Below are 17,334 nucleotides of genomic sequence, written 5' to 3'. Positions count from 1 at the left end.
CACCGGCAGAGAGCAGAGATGGTATCAGACACTCGGAGTGTGATGCCTGCAGAAGATTCCGGCGAGAGACGATTGTGCGCACGGAGCACATAAAATACAGCAGATCGGGAATCCTTCTCTTCTCTGGGCCCTCAGCTCACCGCCAGTCCCTGTTTCCTTGTTTTCTTTTTTTTCCCCCCTTCCCCTCTAAGAAGCGAAGCAGAACGAGAAGCACATGGCGTTCATTCTCATCCCCTGAGAGAAGGAACAAGGTTTACCCAGCAAGCCCCACCACCACAACCAAACCTCTCTGCTCTTAATCTCGGCTCATGATTCCTCTGGGGGGATTTGAAAAGTCCCCCCATTTGAAACTGAAACATGGATGATTTCTTTTTTCTTTTTTTTGTTTGAACTTTAAAAGCAGGTGGAGATGGGGTCTCTCTCAAGTGGGTTTGCCGGGATGCCTCCCACTTTCCTTAAAGCTTTAATTAAAAGACCAAGAGATGATGTAGGAGAGAGATGAGAGAGTGGAGACGAGGGTCAGCCTCACTAATCGCTCCTCTAGAGAGGAGTGATAGAGGCTAATGAATAGAGGAGACAGAAAGACAAAGAAGGGAATACGTAGGAGTGATGGAGAGTGACAAAAGAAGTCCAAGATCAAAAAAAAAAAACCTTTTATTTTGAAAAGGGAGAAGTATAAAGGAGAAGCAACAAGTGACTGGCAGTCATACCTTCTCGAAGACGGGCTTGTTGTTATTCACGTCGTCCACTCCGACGATGACCTGCGCCGTGGATGACAGGGCCTGTGGGCCGCCCGAGGCATTGTCATCCGTGGCGGTAACGTTCAGGACGTACTCAACACCCTGGAGGCGAGGAGGCGGGCTGGAGCGCAGCCGGATCAGACCTGAAACCCAAAAGAGTGACGGCAGCAGTTAGCACACGTTCTGATGTCTAATGTTAATGTTACTGTACATTCGGGACGAGCCACTGCCCCAACGTTTACACTGATGGGTCAGTGGAACATTGCTCAGATCTTTTTTTTTTACCTTCTATGCGTAACCTTCCTCACCCAGCACATCCAATCAATCATACAGACCACAATAAAGCAACACACACAGACGAGGTTGCCCTCTCAAGCCGCTGCATGACACAGATGTGATATTCAGTATTGCTCGTGGTGTTTGGATCTCACCCTCACTCATTCGTCCTGAAGCATCATACTGAGACCTCAGCTTTAATTTGGTGTGCTTTTTGTAATTCTAGTAGTTATTGGGATTTGTGCAGCTTTCCAGTTTTTTTTAAAAGAAACAGTGTTTGCACATTTGGTGAAGCTGTTCTTGTGTTACTTTCTCACTATTAATTAAATTATCACACCACTTATTCACAAGAACAGCAAAACTTCATAGGCACTGGCAATACTCCAGCAGATCTGGATGTACAAGCCACTCAACTGGTTAATAGGCTTATACATGCCGTAAAAACCGCATTAAATTATTGTTTATGTCAAACGAAAGGCCCGCAAAGAGCTCCAACCCGTCAAACCACCAAACAACTGTAAAACTTCCAAAGAAAACAATGATTTTGTTTTAACAATTCTTTTGAGAATGGAGACACAACACAACATCGAGACCTGAGCTGAAATATCAGTGATGCTGCCATGAAAGCTGGTTGCAATCAAACTAGCGCTAAAACCATGCTGTTAGGGGGAGTTTGTAAAAACACCCAAAATGCAAGAGCGATAGGAACATTTTTCTGGACGTTTCACTGTATTTTGCACCCGAAGGTTTCATTAAAAGTGTCTTTATTTTGAGATCATACAGAATTGTTTGGTTTTGTAAAAATATAGACATTTCCAATCACGTATACTCTGCGCAGAGACAAAGACACATTTTAGAATTCAAATTTAAAAGTTATCACGGCTCTATTTTGCCGGTCCGGTCTCAAAATGAAATCGGGCTGCATGTTGCCACTGAACTTCAATATGTTGGACGCCACAGGTTTTATGCTAACATGCCTGCATGCAGCCATATTGAAAACAATATGCGGGAACATCGGAGCTGCCAGAGTTAACTCTCAGGAGAGCACCTTGAACCAGCAAACCCAGCGTATCAAGCTCGGAAGCTACCCACAAGCATTGAACAAGGTAAACTAAGCATTGTAATTTAGCAGAAATGTTGTAACCGATATATTGTCGGGCAATCTTCTGAAGAGTATAGAGGTCAGAGCGTGAGGCTGACAGGTCTATGATAGGCAAACATAAGCCTAATGGCACGGAATAGCTAAATTGTAATGTCTCCATGGATGAATGTAGACTTCACACCAAATGAGAGGAGCCATAATGCGATAAGCAAGGTTTTTAACTTTGTCCCTTAGTGATTTAAATTCTGTGCCTGATCGATGCATATAGTCACCAGCTGCTCTGCTGATGGAATAGTGAAAGCTGTAGTTCAGGTATTATTATGCTAATCAGTCCACTGATTCTCTCATGAAGAGAAAACAGGCTTTGCTACCTGCAGTGTGCTCCTGTTTGGTTTCTGGTAATTTCAAGAGAAAAAAAAAATATATAATTTTAAACATGAGGGCGATTTCCTTAAACGGACACAACTGTCAGATGCAAACTGACACAGACAATTGAAGGACAAGGACTCACATAGGTCAGAGAAATGCTAGATAAGTCAGGGTTTGGGGGGCTGGATGCAACTTGCTGCCCATTAGCGGTGAAGTGGCGAGGACTCAGGGAAACCAGTCGGCCAATTTCTGTTAGTGACACCTTGCTAATGCTGGGATGGACCAACTTTTGCTTTCAGAACTCTCTTCTTTTTTTGACGTAGATTCACTAGGATGCTGGACACTTTCCTCAGAGCTGTTGGTTCAACAAATCCACTTTGCATGAGTTCCTGTTGTCTTTCTATCATCTACAACTAGTCGGTCCGTTCTCTGATGTTCGGCATCAACAAAGTCCCAAAAATCCGCTTCACACGCGACTTTTTTTAGATTTTGTTCTTTTGGATGGTTCCCTGCGAGTTTTAGAGACAGTTGTATGTGAAAATCCAAGTTAACCAGCAGTTTCTGAAATACGACAGCGATTTCAAATCTGGATGCACTGATACGAATCCCAGTATTGGGTATCAGGTCTGATCCTGCACAAAGTACTTGTACTCATAAGATCCCTGATACAACTCGGCGGGTATCACGTCATCCGTCAGCATCATCAGCAGCAGGTGGACGAGCGATGTCGGCGGTTTGGAGATTCTTTGATATTAATGAGAATGAGAAAAATAAGACAGACTGTAAATGATGCTCTGACAAAATATCAAGAGGAGGAAAAAGACAGTTTGTACAACACCAGCAACTTCATCAGCAGAGACATTTGGACCAGAAGAGTTAGCCTGATGTCACTCAATAGTTTAACTGCTCAGTGGAGTCGCGCCGTGCGTAGATAGACGCTACACACTGGGCTATGCTACTGTAGATGCAGTCGCATCCTGGAGCCTTCGAAGCTGTTGGAGGTGACGTACTGTCGACACACGCTGTGGTGGTTCACGCAACACATATCTTTTGCATGTCGTCTGCGTATGGAGTATAGAATAGGCTAAAGGGCATTTAATGTATTTCTTTTTATTTCTTTGTAAAGCATGGTGAATTGTCTTGTGTCTGAACGGTGCTCTATTGATTTGACTTGTCTTTAATAAGTATCCCTATTGGTACTCGGAATCAGGAAGTAACTCAAGGTTAATACTCATTCCTTGAAAAAGTGGGGTTGGTGTATGCCAAGTTTAAAGAAACATACATTACGATTTCTTTCATTTTCATGCTCGCTGTGATCTTAAGCAGCTAATCTTCAAAATGCCGTTATGCCTAAATACATTCAGTTACAAAGCTGTACCTCATAAAGTGACTGGTGATGACGTGAAACACAAGGAAGGTAAAAACCCACAACAAACAAAAAGGAAAACAAAAAAAACCACGATGATGAGCCTCTGCTGGCCAAGAAGTTAAGATTTTTGCCCTAAGACGGTTTTCTTTTTCCTTAATTAATGATGATCAACACAACATGTCAACAGTTCAATTGATTAAATTGGTATTCTCTTTCAGTATCGTTCTGGCATGCCTTTTCATCCTTCTGTTTCTCTCTTTCCATGGCGCTCTCCTTCAATCTGGTGTAGGCGTCTCATCTGCATCCTACTCTTCGCTTTGAATGACTCTCCTCCACTCTGTATTCATCTCACCCTTTGCTGCTCTGTTTACTTTGTGTGAGCGCGTTTGTGCGCGAGTGTGTGTGGGCTCAAAGTGTGGACACGCTTATTATATCCTCCTTATCTTCAGAGGCAGGGGGCAGGTGCTATCGCTGTCATATGTTCATTTGATTGCTGTTTCACAAGAGACCCCGGAATTGGAATCATATGTTCATGTATCATAGATTGGTATGGATGTGCACTGCTCCAGCTCTCTATCTCTGTTTACCAGACTAAAGCCACTGATGAGACAGATTACAGTCTGAAGATGCAGGATTCTCTCTCTCTCTCTCTCTCTTTCGCTCTCTCTCGCTCTCGTCTTGTGTATGTGGGTGTGACACGCGTGCAACAAGAACCTGCATGATTAATTTGCAGAAGACTGTTTTGAAACGAACGACAAAGTAAACAAGGGGAACAAAAGAAGAAAAATTCCTGTTCTGCTTAAGTTAACAAGCTCATAATCTTTGAACTGCACATGTACAGTGTGTCCCCTCTAAATGTGTGTGTGTGTGTGTGTGTGTGTGTGTGTGTGCGTTGTTGGTTGCACAAGAGATGGAGGACTGCCACGGAGGGGGTGTCTGCCTCAAGGTGTTTGTCACAATGGCTGCTTCCCTGGCACCCCTCTCACGGTTAAGGGTGTGTGTAGGTGTGTGTGTGCGTGTGTGTGTGTGTGTGTGTGTGTGCGCGTGCCTGCGTGTGCGCGAGGGGAAGAGATAAAAATAGAGAGGGACGGAAGGAAAGAGAGAGGGAGAAGGATGATTCCGTTTCAGAGCGGTAGAAGTGTGAGAGGAGGGAGCTTAGTTGGAAGAAAGGCGCACACTGTGTTCTAACACATAAATGCATAAATACTCTCTCAACCATCCACACAAACACTATTCACAAAACGCTGCAGTGGAGGATTGAGAAAACTATTAAAAAAAAAAAAAAAAGTTTTCTCTTCAAGCTACAACCAGCCAGCAGTATGTGTGCCGATAAAACCAAGAGGAAGTCTTGCAAAAGGCTTTGGTACATAATTAATATGTGATATAATTAGGAGAGCGTGATTTCTCTCCTAAATAGGGACACCGTGGTTTAACAAAAATCAACTGCATGCGTGCAGCGTCTCTGCTGGTTCTCTTTGTTTCGTTCTATTAGCTGTTTGCCTTGCAAAACTGACCCAGTTTCTACACAGAGCACAGCGCGAGGCAGTCTGCAGGCTCAGAATTCTGATATCCTCTGCCACTGAGACACAAATGCCTCCGGTAACAGGGACGGACACGGCAAAATCCCTGAACGTCTCCTGCTCAGTTCTCTGAAGTCGGACTCTCAGGTTCACTCAGCAAAAGCCCTGCGATAGTTCTATTGTGCATTTTGAATTTCAATCTCCACTGTCACCATCATATACTGTGACGCTCTGACAGCACACACTGCCGTGATCCTGGAGTGGAGAGATCTGTGATTCTGGTCCCGGATTCGGTGATTCTAGAGTCCAGCTTTGACTGTCATTTTTTTTTTTTTTTTAGCCATGTTTCATGCACGGTGCTGCGATTCCCTCTATGTCTGATCTTGTTCCAGCTGATTGCCTGACCACAACCTCAGATCCTCCTTGGCTCTCTCGATCCCTGAAAGTCTCCTGCCAGTGATCATGTACAAGTTTCACTTCAGTACTTTTGGATCTCACCTGTTTTTGACCAGATGTCTGGATTTCTTCACTGGTCCCTCTGTCTTGGTTTGACTGCTTGCTCAAACTGCTTGAGCAGTCAGACCTCAATGTGTGGGGCCTTCCACTTTATGTTATTTGATTTGAACGTATTCATAAGAGGTAATTACAGGGGAGATGTATGGAAGGCTGCTTATGCCAGCTGCCGGTGTGCCATGGCATGCATTTACAGTCATTTTAGTTCATTCACCGAGCGGCAGTATTGGGTGAGATAGGTTCTAGAATGCCTTTATTGCAATATATTTTCATTAATTATAATGTGAATGCATTTAACTTTCTTTTATATGAAATTCAAGTCCACGACCATGATTCCCATTATAAAGGTGCTTTCCATTGAAAACAGGCCCGACTATAGAAGTGTGATGACGTCTTTATCTGTGCTATAAGGTCGAATATTCGCGCGGTAGAAATCAATTAGGTAATAAAAGAAAAAGAAAAAAACGCCAGAACAAATACTGACCCAGGACAGTTTCCCCTTCTAACTTTAAGACACCATATACAAGACAAGCTTTCAAGTAAAAAGTCCCCGGGGAATATGGACTGGGAATCATGACACTCTGGAGGAAACTTTATTTTTGTCCAGCTACTGAGCGTGTGCAGAAGAACTCGTCCACCACGGCCGTGGTGAACAGTACCAGCACCAGGAGCTTCGTTTCCAGACACTGAGTCAGAGGGTTTTCAAAAAGTTGCATTTTGCATCATTTCGACAGAGACAGAGTGGAAGCATTTTCAAAAAGTTCCACCCTAGGAGCCATTTTCAAAAAGTTGTATTTCAGCGGCTCCGAGCACCATTCGCAAATGACAATGACAGTTTTGTAACTTCATTTAAAAACGTGTAAACGGGGCCAAAGATCACAATCATCTGTTGACAAGACAGCTGCACTCGGATCCACGGCAACTTTCACTTTTTTGGAACTTTTATTTCACAGTGGCGTGACTGTATTCTAGTTTTATCATCCATATAGGTACTTTTATAGTTGATAGCATCCAGTTCACACCATCTGTCCATACAAAGGTCAGCTACCCTCCATCGTGTTAACATTTATCGTGTATTGTTTTCTGCATGCATGTGTGTGTGGTTTCATTGTAAAATAAACAACTAACAGCACCAACTTGTGGCCTCGCATGCTTACTCCATCATTTTCAGTGTTTCTGACATTGCAGTGTAATCGCGAAACATTTCTGAAACGAACGGGACGCTGTCAATTGGACAATCGTCACTCTGAACGCTGTGTAAGCAGGGCCTGAGTCTATTCAGGACAGTTCGCCTCCCACTTCAACCCTGACAATGGCTTTATTTCCCCTTCGGTGATAAAATCTCTAAATCTCCACCTGCACCTCGCTCTGCTCACACTTTCATGTTTGCCTTTTAATTACAGACGGTTATTCCATCGCTGGTTTCCAGTTGACTATTTGAGTTGGTGGATGTAGTCAGGCCAAAGCCTCCCACCTTCTCACCGAACACCTTCACTATGACAAAAATTAAAAAAAGCAATTTGCTCATATTGTAAAATGACAGTAGCCCGGATGGCTTTCTCTGGGTCTGAACAATGAACAAATGCAAATAGGCCATTGTACAGAGCCAGGCTGGGGCTGATAGGGGTTGCATTGTGAAACAGGCTTACAAGAAAATGTGTTTTGTTAAAAAAAAAAAAAAAAAGAAGAAGAAAAAAAAAAAAAGGGTGAGAGGTACAATGAGACTATAATTAGAACAATTGTTTGCCACAGAAAGAGCAAGCAGTCTGGGTTGATAATAGGTGGACACAAAAGATAAATAGAGTAAGTATTCATTTAAATGCAAATCTTTTCAATGCTCTAAATAAAGTTGCCAAGTTATCTGACAGATGATGACAGATTTCAGTTGGAATGTGTAGTGCCAGCGGCAGAGTATCGCCAGGGTCAGGATTTATCTTCAGGGGACCTTGACTATCTGCATAAATATCCTCTTAATCCATCCAAATGTTTCCAAGCCATTGTAGTCAGGACTGGACTGATTGCATTCCTGAGACTCTGTCATTTGCAAGGTTAAAAAAGTGGAGCCTCTGGTTTTAATTTGTCAAGATTTGGAGTCATTCAGAGGGAAAAAAGGTGATTCAGCGTACAACCTTCCGAGCCTAAAGCCCGGGCGGTGGTGTGTTGGACCCCAACATGATAAGCGCCAAGCTTTTTTGGGTGTCCATTCTTTTCACAACTTTCCAAAATTCATGCACAAATCAAAATCATTGTTGTATGTGTGAAATTGTTGAAAATACACAAAATGAATAAATACAAAAAATAAAAATAATTTAAAAATCCCCAAAAATCTTTAGCGGTCAATGTTGTTAATATGCCTGAGGCCTGGTTTACACGACAACGTTTTCAACTGAAAACTTTTGTTTCGTTTCAGGTGTGTGCTTATATGACAACGGTGCACAGAGCCACTGAAAACACAACTTTTTGAAAACGCTTGGGCTCCGTGTCTGTGTGGACAGCTACTGTGCACGCTTACACAACGTTAACGTCAAACTTGTGCATACGGATGTCCGTGTACTCCCATTGCTAATGTTTAGAGCGGATTGTTCTCGGCTGCATGTGTGTGTGTGGTTTCATTACAGACACAAACAACAGCAGCGACTACTGGACCAACACAAAACACAACTACATCGTTTTCTGCATTTAAGCCATTTCATCTGTGTAAATGGACATCGTTTTCAAAATGTTGCAGTGAAACTTTCCTGAAGCAGAAACGCAAAAATGATGCGTTTTTACTTGTCGTGTAAATGGGGTCTTAAATTTGTAACAGCAGGATTTGGACTTCAATTGTGTACTCGTGGAGGAAGTGCAGTCTTTTATAGTTATAGTCAAGTACATGCAACACATATACATTAATCTGGTCGAGATCAGCACTTTTGTAGTTGTACTTCAGTTCAGTTCAGTTTTTATGTGTGTCCACGTAAGGCAATTAATGTTGCAGCAAAGCATAACAACATAAATAGTGCACTTATATACATACATATATACGTGACATGAAACATTTCAAAATCCAAAAGGGAGGGGATAATGGAGTGTGCTCAAAAACCGTCAGTTGTACTGAATCAGCGTCGTGCAGTAGACTGGAAATAGTTTGGCTCCGACACCGATCAACTCAATCAAGGTTGTTAAAGTGACATCAGTGGATGAAGTAAGTTTCTGCAAGAAGCCACAAATCAGATTAAGTTAGGTATGACTCCGCCCACTCTGTCCCCAATTCAGCAGGGAAATGGCTTTAGGGACGGAGGAGTTCATCTACCTATTTCCCTTCATACGAGGAGCTGAACGCCAGAAGGTAAAAACTGGAACTCAGCGTGTACGGGAAGGGAGCTGTCAGAAAGCATGACATTGGCCTTCCTGATTATTTGTCTCTCTCTCTTCTGTGGTAAAAGCCAAAGCAACATCAGCTATACTCAGCTGTAGTAATCAATAGCAGCCTCAACTGTATTCACATTTATTTGCTAAAAAGAACAACACAAAACAAAAATCGGTCTCAAAGCCCACTGAACATGATTTGAAACTTCACATAAACAAAATGCATGTATACTCATACTACAGGAGCATTAAGAGGATAAGCACAAGTCTCTCTCTCTCTCTCTCTCTCTCCCTCTCCCTCCACCCACGCTCTTCCAGCAGCGCTGTGGAGCACACTCGTGCTTAATGAATTGAGACAGAAGGCCAGATAAATGTGACCAGTTCAGTGAAGGCAGCAGGGAGACACACAGAGAGGCTGTGGCCCGCTCACTATGTTACATATATAGGGAGCTCCGGAGGCGCCCTGCAGTCTGATCCCTGCTTCCCTCTGCCTCTGGTCGGCATAAACGTCTAATAGAGCCTAAAAGCCTCAGATGAGCCAAACACATGCTGGGTAAGTGGTTGAAAATGGGACATGGAAAAGGTTTTAGGACAGCCCAAGAACAAAGCATAAAGCCTGCGTCTCTTCCTATGTATAACTATCTGTGTGCTGTGCTGTGCTGTGTGTGTGTGTGTGTGTGTGTGTGTGTGTGTGTGTGTGTGTGTGTGTGTGTGTGTGTGTGTGTGTGTGTACGTTCAAGTAATATTTTCCATAAATGAGAATGTTTGTCAGTCAGTACATACAAGTAGTGTGTGCGACCTGGTGTGCATGTGTGGCAGCCAGCAAGGCCAGCACCAATCATTGTTGGCTGCAGATGGAGGAGATGTTTCCTCGGGGGTCTGCGAGCAGCCGTCACTTCACATGAAAGTAGCCGGGGGGGGGGGGGGGGGGGGGGGCATCCTGAAGTCTACATCATGGACAGAAACATAATGCAAACAAGGAGCTGGAGAAGAGATGGAGAGAGAGGAGGAGGAGGAGGAGGAGGAGGAGGAATCTCTAAAAGAAAAACAAATGAGGCAGAGGAAGCGCGAAGGAGAGGAAATAAGTACAGTATATATGAGCAGGGGGGGGGGCAGAACACTGTGGGTTTGTTACATAAAGCAGGGATCACACACAGGTCAGCTCAATAGGACAGAAGGTGAGGACTTCAGGAGAAAGCACTAAATAATCCAAATAAAACGGGACAAAGAGTCAGGGCCTGTCACAGGATACCTACGAGTTCGAACTGAAAACAAACTCCACACAAGGATTCACTGTTTCCCAAAATGAGATAAAAGCTAACCGAGTTAAAAAAGGAGAGGCGGGGGTGATAGAAGAGTGTTTATTGGCACCAGAATTTCCCCTCAGCTGTCAGTAAATACTTCCTCCCGTCTGAAGGCGCGGGTGTTTCTGTATTTATGGGTTTTAATAGGAAGCGCGTGATCATCATATTGACCGGGCCTCTTGGTTCTTAATGGGTGCCTTAAATCTCAAGGAAACACACTGTATTCTGGGCTGAGTTACAGGCAAATTAACATGGAGAGGGAGGCTGGCGCGGCCGCTGCTGCCGGAAGGGAGGAAAACAATCACTTGAATGATTGTCGGACATTTAGGACGGTTAGGGAGAAGGGGGGGCGGGAGGGGGGCGGCAACACGAGGGGGAGGAGAGGCAATAAAGAATTTTCATCAGTCGCAGAGAGAGAAGAAGAGGGTGGGCGGAATCCAATGTGCTCGCCTTCCATTATAAGAATCATAAAATACTTTTAATGACCAAATATTGGGCACTTTGAGAAAAGATATTGGATCATATTACAGGCATTACGGTGTCACACTTTGGGGCACACAGACCGGGTGGAGCGTTAGTGGCTGTGTGTGTGTGTGTGTGTGTGTGTGTGTGTGTGTGTGTGTGTGTGTGTGTGTGTGTGTGTGTGTGTGTGTGTCTCCCGTTTCACTGTGTGAGACTGACTGTCAGTGTAGTTCCTGTCAATCAGTCATCTACTGAAGTTTTATGAAGGCACAGGCAGTGACAGCGGCTGAAAGGACAGACACTTCATCAGATTGATAGCTCATCAGATCTGTGCTGCAGTCTTACCGCAGCAACGATTTCAAGCGAAAAGGCAAAGGTTTCAAGGCGTTGTGGGTACACGTTTACACTACGATGCTCGGAGCCACAAAACACAACTTTTTGGAAACGGCGCCGTCGCCATGTAAACTGGAGAAAAGAAGAAATGCTGCTACGGCCGTGGTAACTAGTAACTAGTTGTTGTGCACATGCTCAGGAGATGGACAATAAGGACAATGTGAGGAGATAATGGACTGGGAGTCATGACGCTCTGGAGGAAACCTTGCTCTTGTCCAGCTACTGAGCATGTGCAGTGCAGTCAAGTTGTGTTTTTAATGGCTTTGAACACGGTTGTTGTGTCACCGGACCCCCAAAATGCAATGAAAGTTTTCTGTTTTCCCTCAAAAACATCGTGGTTTAAACGAAACCCTAAAGGCCCAATCAAACCGTCTGCATTACTCGTATGTAGGACGCATGCAGGCCACGGATGCTCACATGGTTCCATGCATACATTTCAGGCTCCAGGGGACTCTATAAAAAAATCTATAAAACCTTGCGTAGGATTCCTACTAAAAATGTACGTGCACCCAAAAGCTGAAAATGGTGTGCGCCACATAAAAAAATTGGATCGGTAAAACCGTTCGTCTACACACACTTTCCTTTTATAGCTCACGGTCCACCTGGAAGTTTGCGCAGTTCAAATCCCGCCCTCAACACGCCCACTTTCTACCATAAATGCTCAATGCAAAGTGCCTCGTCAATATTTTTGCATCTCAATCAGCCGGCTGATCGCCCGGCTTTTGAGGATAAATCCTGACAGAAAAGACGAAGAAAAGGAATTTTACAGAGAGCGAGATAGTCATGGAGGAGGTGGAGGTCTGGAAAATGATCTTATTTGTTGGTCACAGTAGTGGAATCACTAATGAAAGAAACAAGTGATCGGCAGCACGTCGTCACCGCTGTAAATGGTGTGAGAGCCACAGAGAGAGCAGTGACTGCAGAGGTGGAGAAGAAGAGTCTGATCCGAAGGTGGGGGCCCGATGGGAGTGACATCATGGGGGCCAGAGCATCCGAGCACACTGCTGGACGCCCAAACAGCCCCCATGATTGTGACGGCCACATTGTGTGGCAGAGAGTCAGAGGCAGATTTGATGGAGACCACAGCGGACCGATAAAGTTCAGTTTTATCTGTTTATTAAATGTATGAATTAAATATTTGAACAGGGACTTGTAAAAAGGTTCAGGGGACTTTGTGTTTTATCCTAAGTCACTCGAGATTTGGAGGCGGAGGGTGACGAGGACGTCGTCTGTCTCCAGCATCGCTCTCTATCGTTTGAAGATGAAAGTTTGACATAAGAACATCGTGCTGCTGATTCAGTAGAAATGTTCCACTAAAGAAACACACCTAGAACACTGAAGCTCGGCTGTTTATGATTACGTGGATCTGTAAGTCTGATATTTAAAGGCATTAATTGTATTTGTATGTATGATTTTATGACACTTATTTGAGCTGTTGCCATCAGGCAGATGTTACAGATCAGTCAAAACCAAAATAGTCTGGAACAGTTTCCATTCTAAACCAAAAGTTTCACTAATCTCAGGACGCACCCAAATATGTGTGATTCTACACTATACAGGACATGAAATTCAACATTAGTTCACAATAAAGGTGACGTTATATGTGCGATATGTGTTGTTTTTATGCATTGGTTTTATTCTGTTGTTCATATGTTTTTATAATTGCTTTTATAATATTGCACTTAAGGTCCACACTTTGCAATTTCATTGTCCTTGTAGAATAATAAGAAGGAATATTCATTCAATTTCTCTGCACTTGAGACTTAGATGCAGACAAGATCACCATTTTAATAAGAATGACCGTATGGCTCCACCAACCATCAAAGTGTCTGTTGAACTTATTGCGTAGTACTTGTAGAGTTTCTTTGAAGAGGCTGACCAAATGGAAACGTGAGTTCCTTCCCTGAGGGGCAGTAGATAACATGACCCTGAGCCCCACAGTGTCATCTATTCATCGCTGAGCGAGATTGACCATGTGCAACTCATTTGCATAACCTCGTTGAACGCACTCTGGCAGTGGAACATTAGCTAGATTTGTGAGTTTTGCTGCCACAAACAGATGGACAAGCTGAAAATATGTCTGTTGCATAGGGCAGCCATTGGGATTCATACTAATACGGCCTCCGATTCCAACAATACATATATTCTGGCACCTGTGAACAAATAGTCAAGAAAATCCAAGTAAATCAACTGCTGTGACCTTTCTAAATGATCTGAACCAGAGATTTTTTTTTTTTTTTTTAATGTGTTGTGTTTGATGGTCTCGTATCCTGAGTCCTGTTTGGTACTGGTTATCCTTGCTCGGTTGCAAATCACATTTACTCATAATTTGTTTTTGTTTGCATGGCTGGTTGTTCTTTTAATAATCACCTTCTCATTCCAGGTCTAGTGTTGCTCACCCACTTCTGCATCTTCTGTGCTGATTAAATGACAAATGGATTTTATTCATACACTGCTTTTCTACAGCGTCTGCAATCCCCGGAGCACTTTACTTTGTTAATCACATCCACACAGTTACACACTAATGGTGACAGATGATATGCAAGGCATTTGAATCCTCCGCTGGGAGCAGTTTGGAGTTCATCCTCTTCCTCGAAGACATTTGAACCGGGATCGAAGACGGATCAAACCTGCGACCATTCCAGTGCTGTGCCAGCTGTCCTGATTCTTCACCCTCTGCGTTTATACTATAAGTGGTGTGTTTTCTGTTGTTTCTCTCCTGTCTTCCTTGCTGTAGTGTGTTTCACTTTGTCTTCATGTTTTGCCCTCTTTCTTGAGGCCCTTGTTCCAGGGTTCTCTCGCTCTGTACTTGTTTGTTTTTGACCCAGTAAGTCTGCGCTGATTTGAGCTGTGCCTTTCAGTGCTTACCTAAAACATGTTACTAAGTGTGGGGTGTCTCTCCCCTCGGGCGAAAAACACGGCGGGGATAAAATAAACCAAGTAACTGTAATCATGTGGTTAGCTAACTCTCGGTGAGCTTGGAGAACATTAAGAGTTGTTTTTTTCTATCAAACGTGAGCGAACATGACATTTGGAATGATGGGAAAACCGACATTAAAGTTGGATTTCAATGGACTGGTGATGCTCGGCTGCCACATTGCGATATTTTTTTGAAGGTGTCCTCAGTAAACCGAAACATTTTTCTTTACTTCCATAGATCAAGGACCTGCAATAAAAAAATTTTAAAAATCTTCTTTTTTGTTTATTTTTTTGTAAACTGCATTACATTTTCGTGATTATCTATGGCTATTACTACCAGTACCAAATGCAGAAAATTCACAAAACTTGGCATTTTTTTCCACAGTTGAGAGAGGGAATGTCACAGAATATCTGAGAATTGTGTCCATAGTTTCAGTCACACGACTTGAAAAAAAAATGTGTACAAGATCCAACAAGGGGAATCGTCAAATCCTGAGATTATGTTACGTTAGTCTGAAACATTAACGACCCGTTTACACAACGTTTTACAAGTGAAAATGCACAATTTTTGTATTATTATTTTCAGAAAAGTTTTGTGTTCACACTGCAACATTTTGTAAATTTAGACGGTAGAAACTCTGAAAACAATGTGGTTAGAATGCCTGGCCATGAGTTGGCGCTGTTGGTTGTCTTAGTAATGAAACCATACACACATGCAGATAACGATATGCTATAAACAGTTTCAGAGAAGTTCAAATTATCACCGTTTACACAGAGAATTTTCAAAAAATTTCATGTTGGAAGTTGTTTACTCTTACTAGTGACCCCGAGCCCCGTTGTCGTGTAAACCTAAAACACAAAGAAAGCTTTGTTTTCACTTAAAAAACATTGTTGTGTAAACGCCCCGGGGCCTAAATGACTTTTCCAGCAACGCAAAAACACATTTGTTGCTGTCGATATTAAGGAAGGCAGAACTGCATATTTCTCAAATTTGAATAAAGAAACATATTACGAGATGGGGAAACTAATAAGTTTGGGGGAAAAAAAACATTCTGTAAAATATAGGATAAGAGAGATGAGTCAAGATAAGGTTACCTCTGAAAAGCTTGTTTAGCAAGAAGTCATTATTGGACTTGATCTTGTTATCAGATTGTGTGAACTGTAACTTATAGAAATCTGAACTGTACTCTCATATAGAAGCTCAGAGCTGAAAGGGTTCTCCCCTCTGTTGTGTTGGATTTGTGAGGAGAGACCAGATCTCACCTTGGTAATTGTGTTTTTGGTACACCGAGTATGGTGTGTGGTTCTCTCTGCCTGAGCGGAACTTTAATTAGACAGAAACAAAACCAATCTGAGTTGAGTCTAGAAGTCATTCATCAAGTGGATATCACAAACCTTGGTCATGTTTCATTGATGATATTTTGGCAATCGTATAATTAAAAAAAAAAAAGAAAAGAGGCTGGATTCCATGTAGCTGCTTCGACTGAGAACCCTGTCCCGGCTGTTTTTGATATTACACTGCAACAAGTAAGTATTGATGAAGGTTTAATTGCTGGTAGAGCTTTTACAACTCTTTTAAAACAAATACATATTGTACCTTAAGAGGTTCACTTTGCGATTAGAGACAGAGTTGGACCATATAATGAAAATGGATTTGTTTGTAAATGAGAACCCCTGCTTTGGATCACGAGGAAAAGAAGGTCAATTTACAGCCTTAAAGTTGGTGGTTGGATCTACATTGATTGTTGAAGTGTCTTTGGGCAAGATACAAAATTACAAGTTTCGTGAAAGCAGCACGTCACATTGTAGGCCTCGCTTTGACAAGGGTGTTTCAAGTGACAATCGCTTGTGTTTTCATTTCAGAAAGGCTTTGTCTTTACAGGAAAACTACGGAAATGACAGCAAAGACTACATATAGCGTAAATTAAATTTTCTTGGGTCTATGTTATGGACATTTTTAAAAAGTTTCAGTTGGGGTTGGAGCATTTTCAAAACATTGTGTTCTCCTCAGTTTCCACGGGCATGTCGCGTTTTCCTAAACTGACGTTTCCCTCCATTTCTATGGAGACGGAATCAGCATTTTCGAACATTCCACCATGGGAGTTATTTTTAAATAGTTGCATTTTCATTGACTCCGAGTACCATTGTCATGGAAACAGACCAAAGAAAGGGTTTCAATTTTGTGGGAATGCGGGATAAATGTGATTTGTGTGACTTTGAACATGACATGGCTAATGGTGCCAGATGAGTCATCTGAAGATTTTAGGAACTGCTGGTCAGCCGGGCTTTTCACACACAAGCGTCTCAGGGTTACAGAGAATGGTGTGAAAAAGAGAATGTCTCCAGTGAGCAGCAGGTCTTCAGGACAATAAAGGGCTTGTTGATGCCAGTGGTCAGAGGAGAATGGACACACTGGTTGAGAAAAACAGACGATAACAGCGACAGGGACTCACATAATGGGTGATAATAGTCTATAGCAGCAGACGAACAGAAAACTGAGGCTGAACCTACCAAACCTGGAGAACAGACGATTGATCTGGTGAGTTTGGATCTCTGCCTCCATGTGAAAGCTTGGATCCACGCAGCATTGTATGAATGCTTCAGACTTCTGGTGGGGAAAGGTTTCTGAACCATACAAACAGGGGGAGCCTAGTATAGTGGCTGGTGAATGGATGCTTCTGGATGTGTAATGTATGAACAGTTTCTAGACATTTGTTCGGAATCACAATTGGCCAATTTTTCGACAGATAATCTTGATTCAGAGGGTCTCTGGGGGTTTCCAGGTGTGACAGGTACTGCTTTTATTGACCCCTGCTGTAGACTGTCCCCAAGGACAGTGACACTCCTCCGTCCTCCTCCCACCACAGGTGATTCTGACAGCAGTCAGGATTATCTTAGCTACATTATCGTGGTTGTTTGGATTCATTATGATCGGGCAAATTGATAATGGCCTCCAATTAGCAGGAACGCAGTGTATTTTCAGAGTATTCGAACCACATTTGCTAGTTAATTGGGGAAA

The 17,334-nt window shown here is 42.9% G+C and overlaps 1 protein-coding gene across 1 annotated transcript in view; it reads right to left on the bottom strand.

The window, feature by feature from the left end:
* The window catches only part of LOC308106697 (neural-cadherin), a gene marked incomplete at its 3' end in the record, with an annotated part of 401,833 nt that overhangs the window by 218,435 nt on the left and 166,064 nt on the right, over positions 1-17,334 (bottom strand). The window contains 1 exon segment of the mRNA XM_080458585.1: positions 711-883. Within this exon segment, the coding sequence (XP_080314711.1) occupies positions 711-883 (173 nt within the window).

Source organism: Lipophrys pholis (genome assembly GCF_963383615.2).
Source record: "Lipophrys pholis genome assembly, chromosome: 2".
Lineage (NCBI taxonomy): Eukaryota > Metazoa > Chordata > Actinopteri > Blenniiformes > Blenniidae > Lipophrys > Lipophrys pholis.
This window is presented reverse-complemented; position numbering and strand designations above follow the sequence as displayed.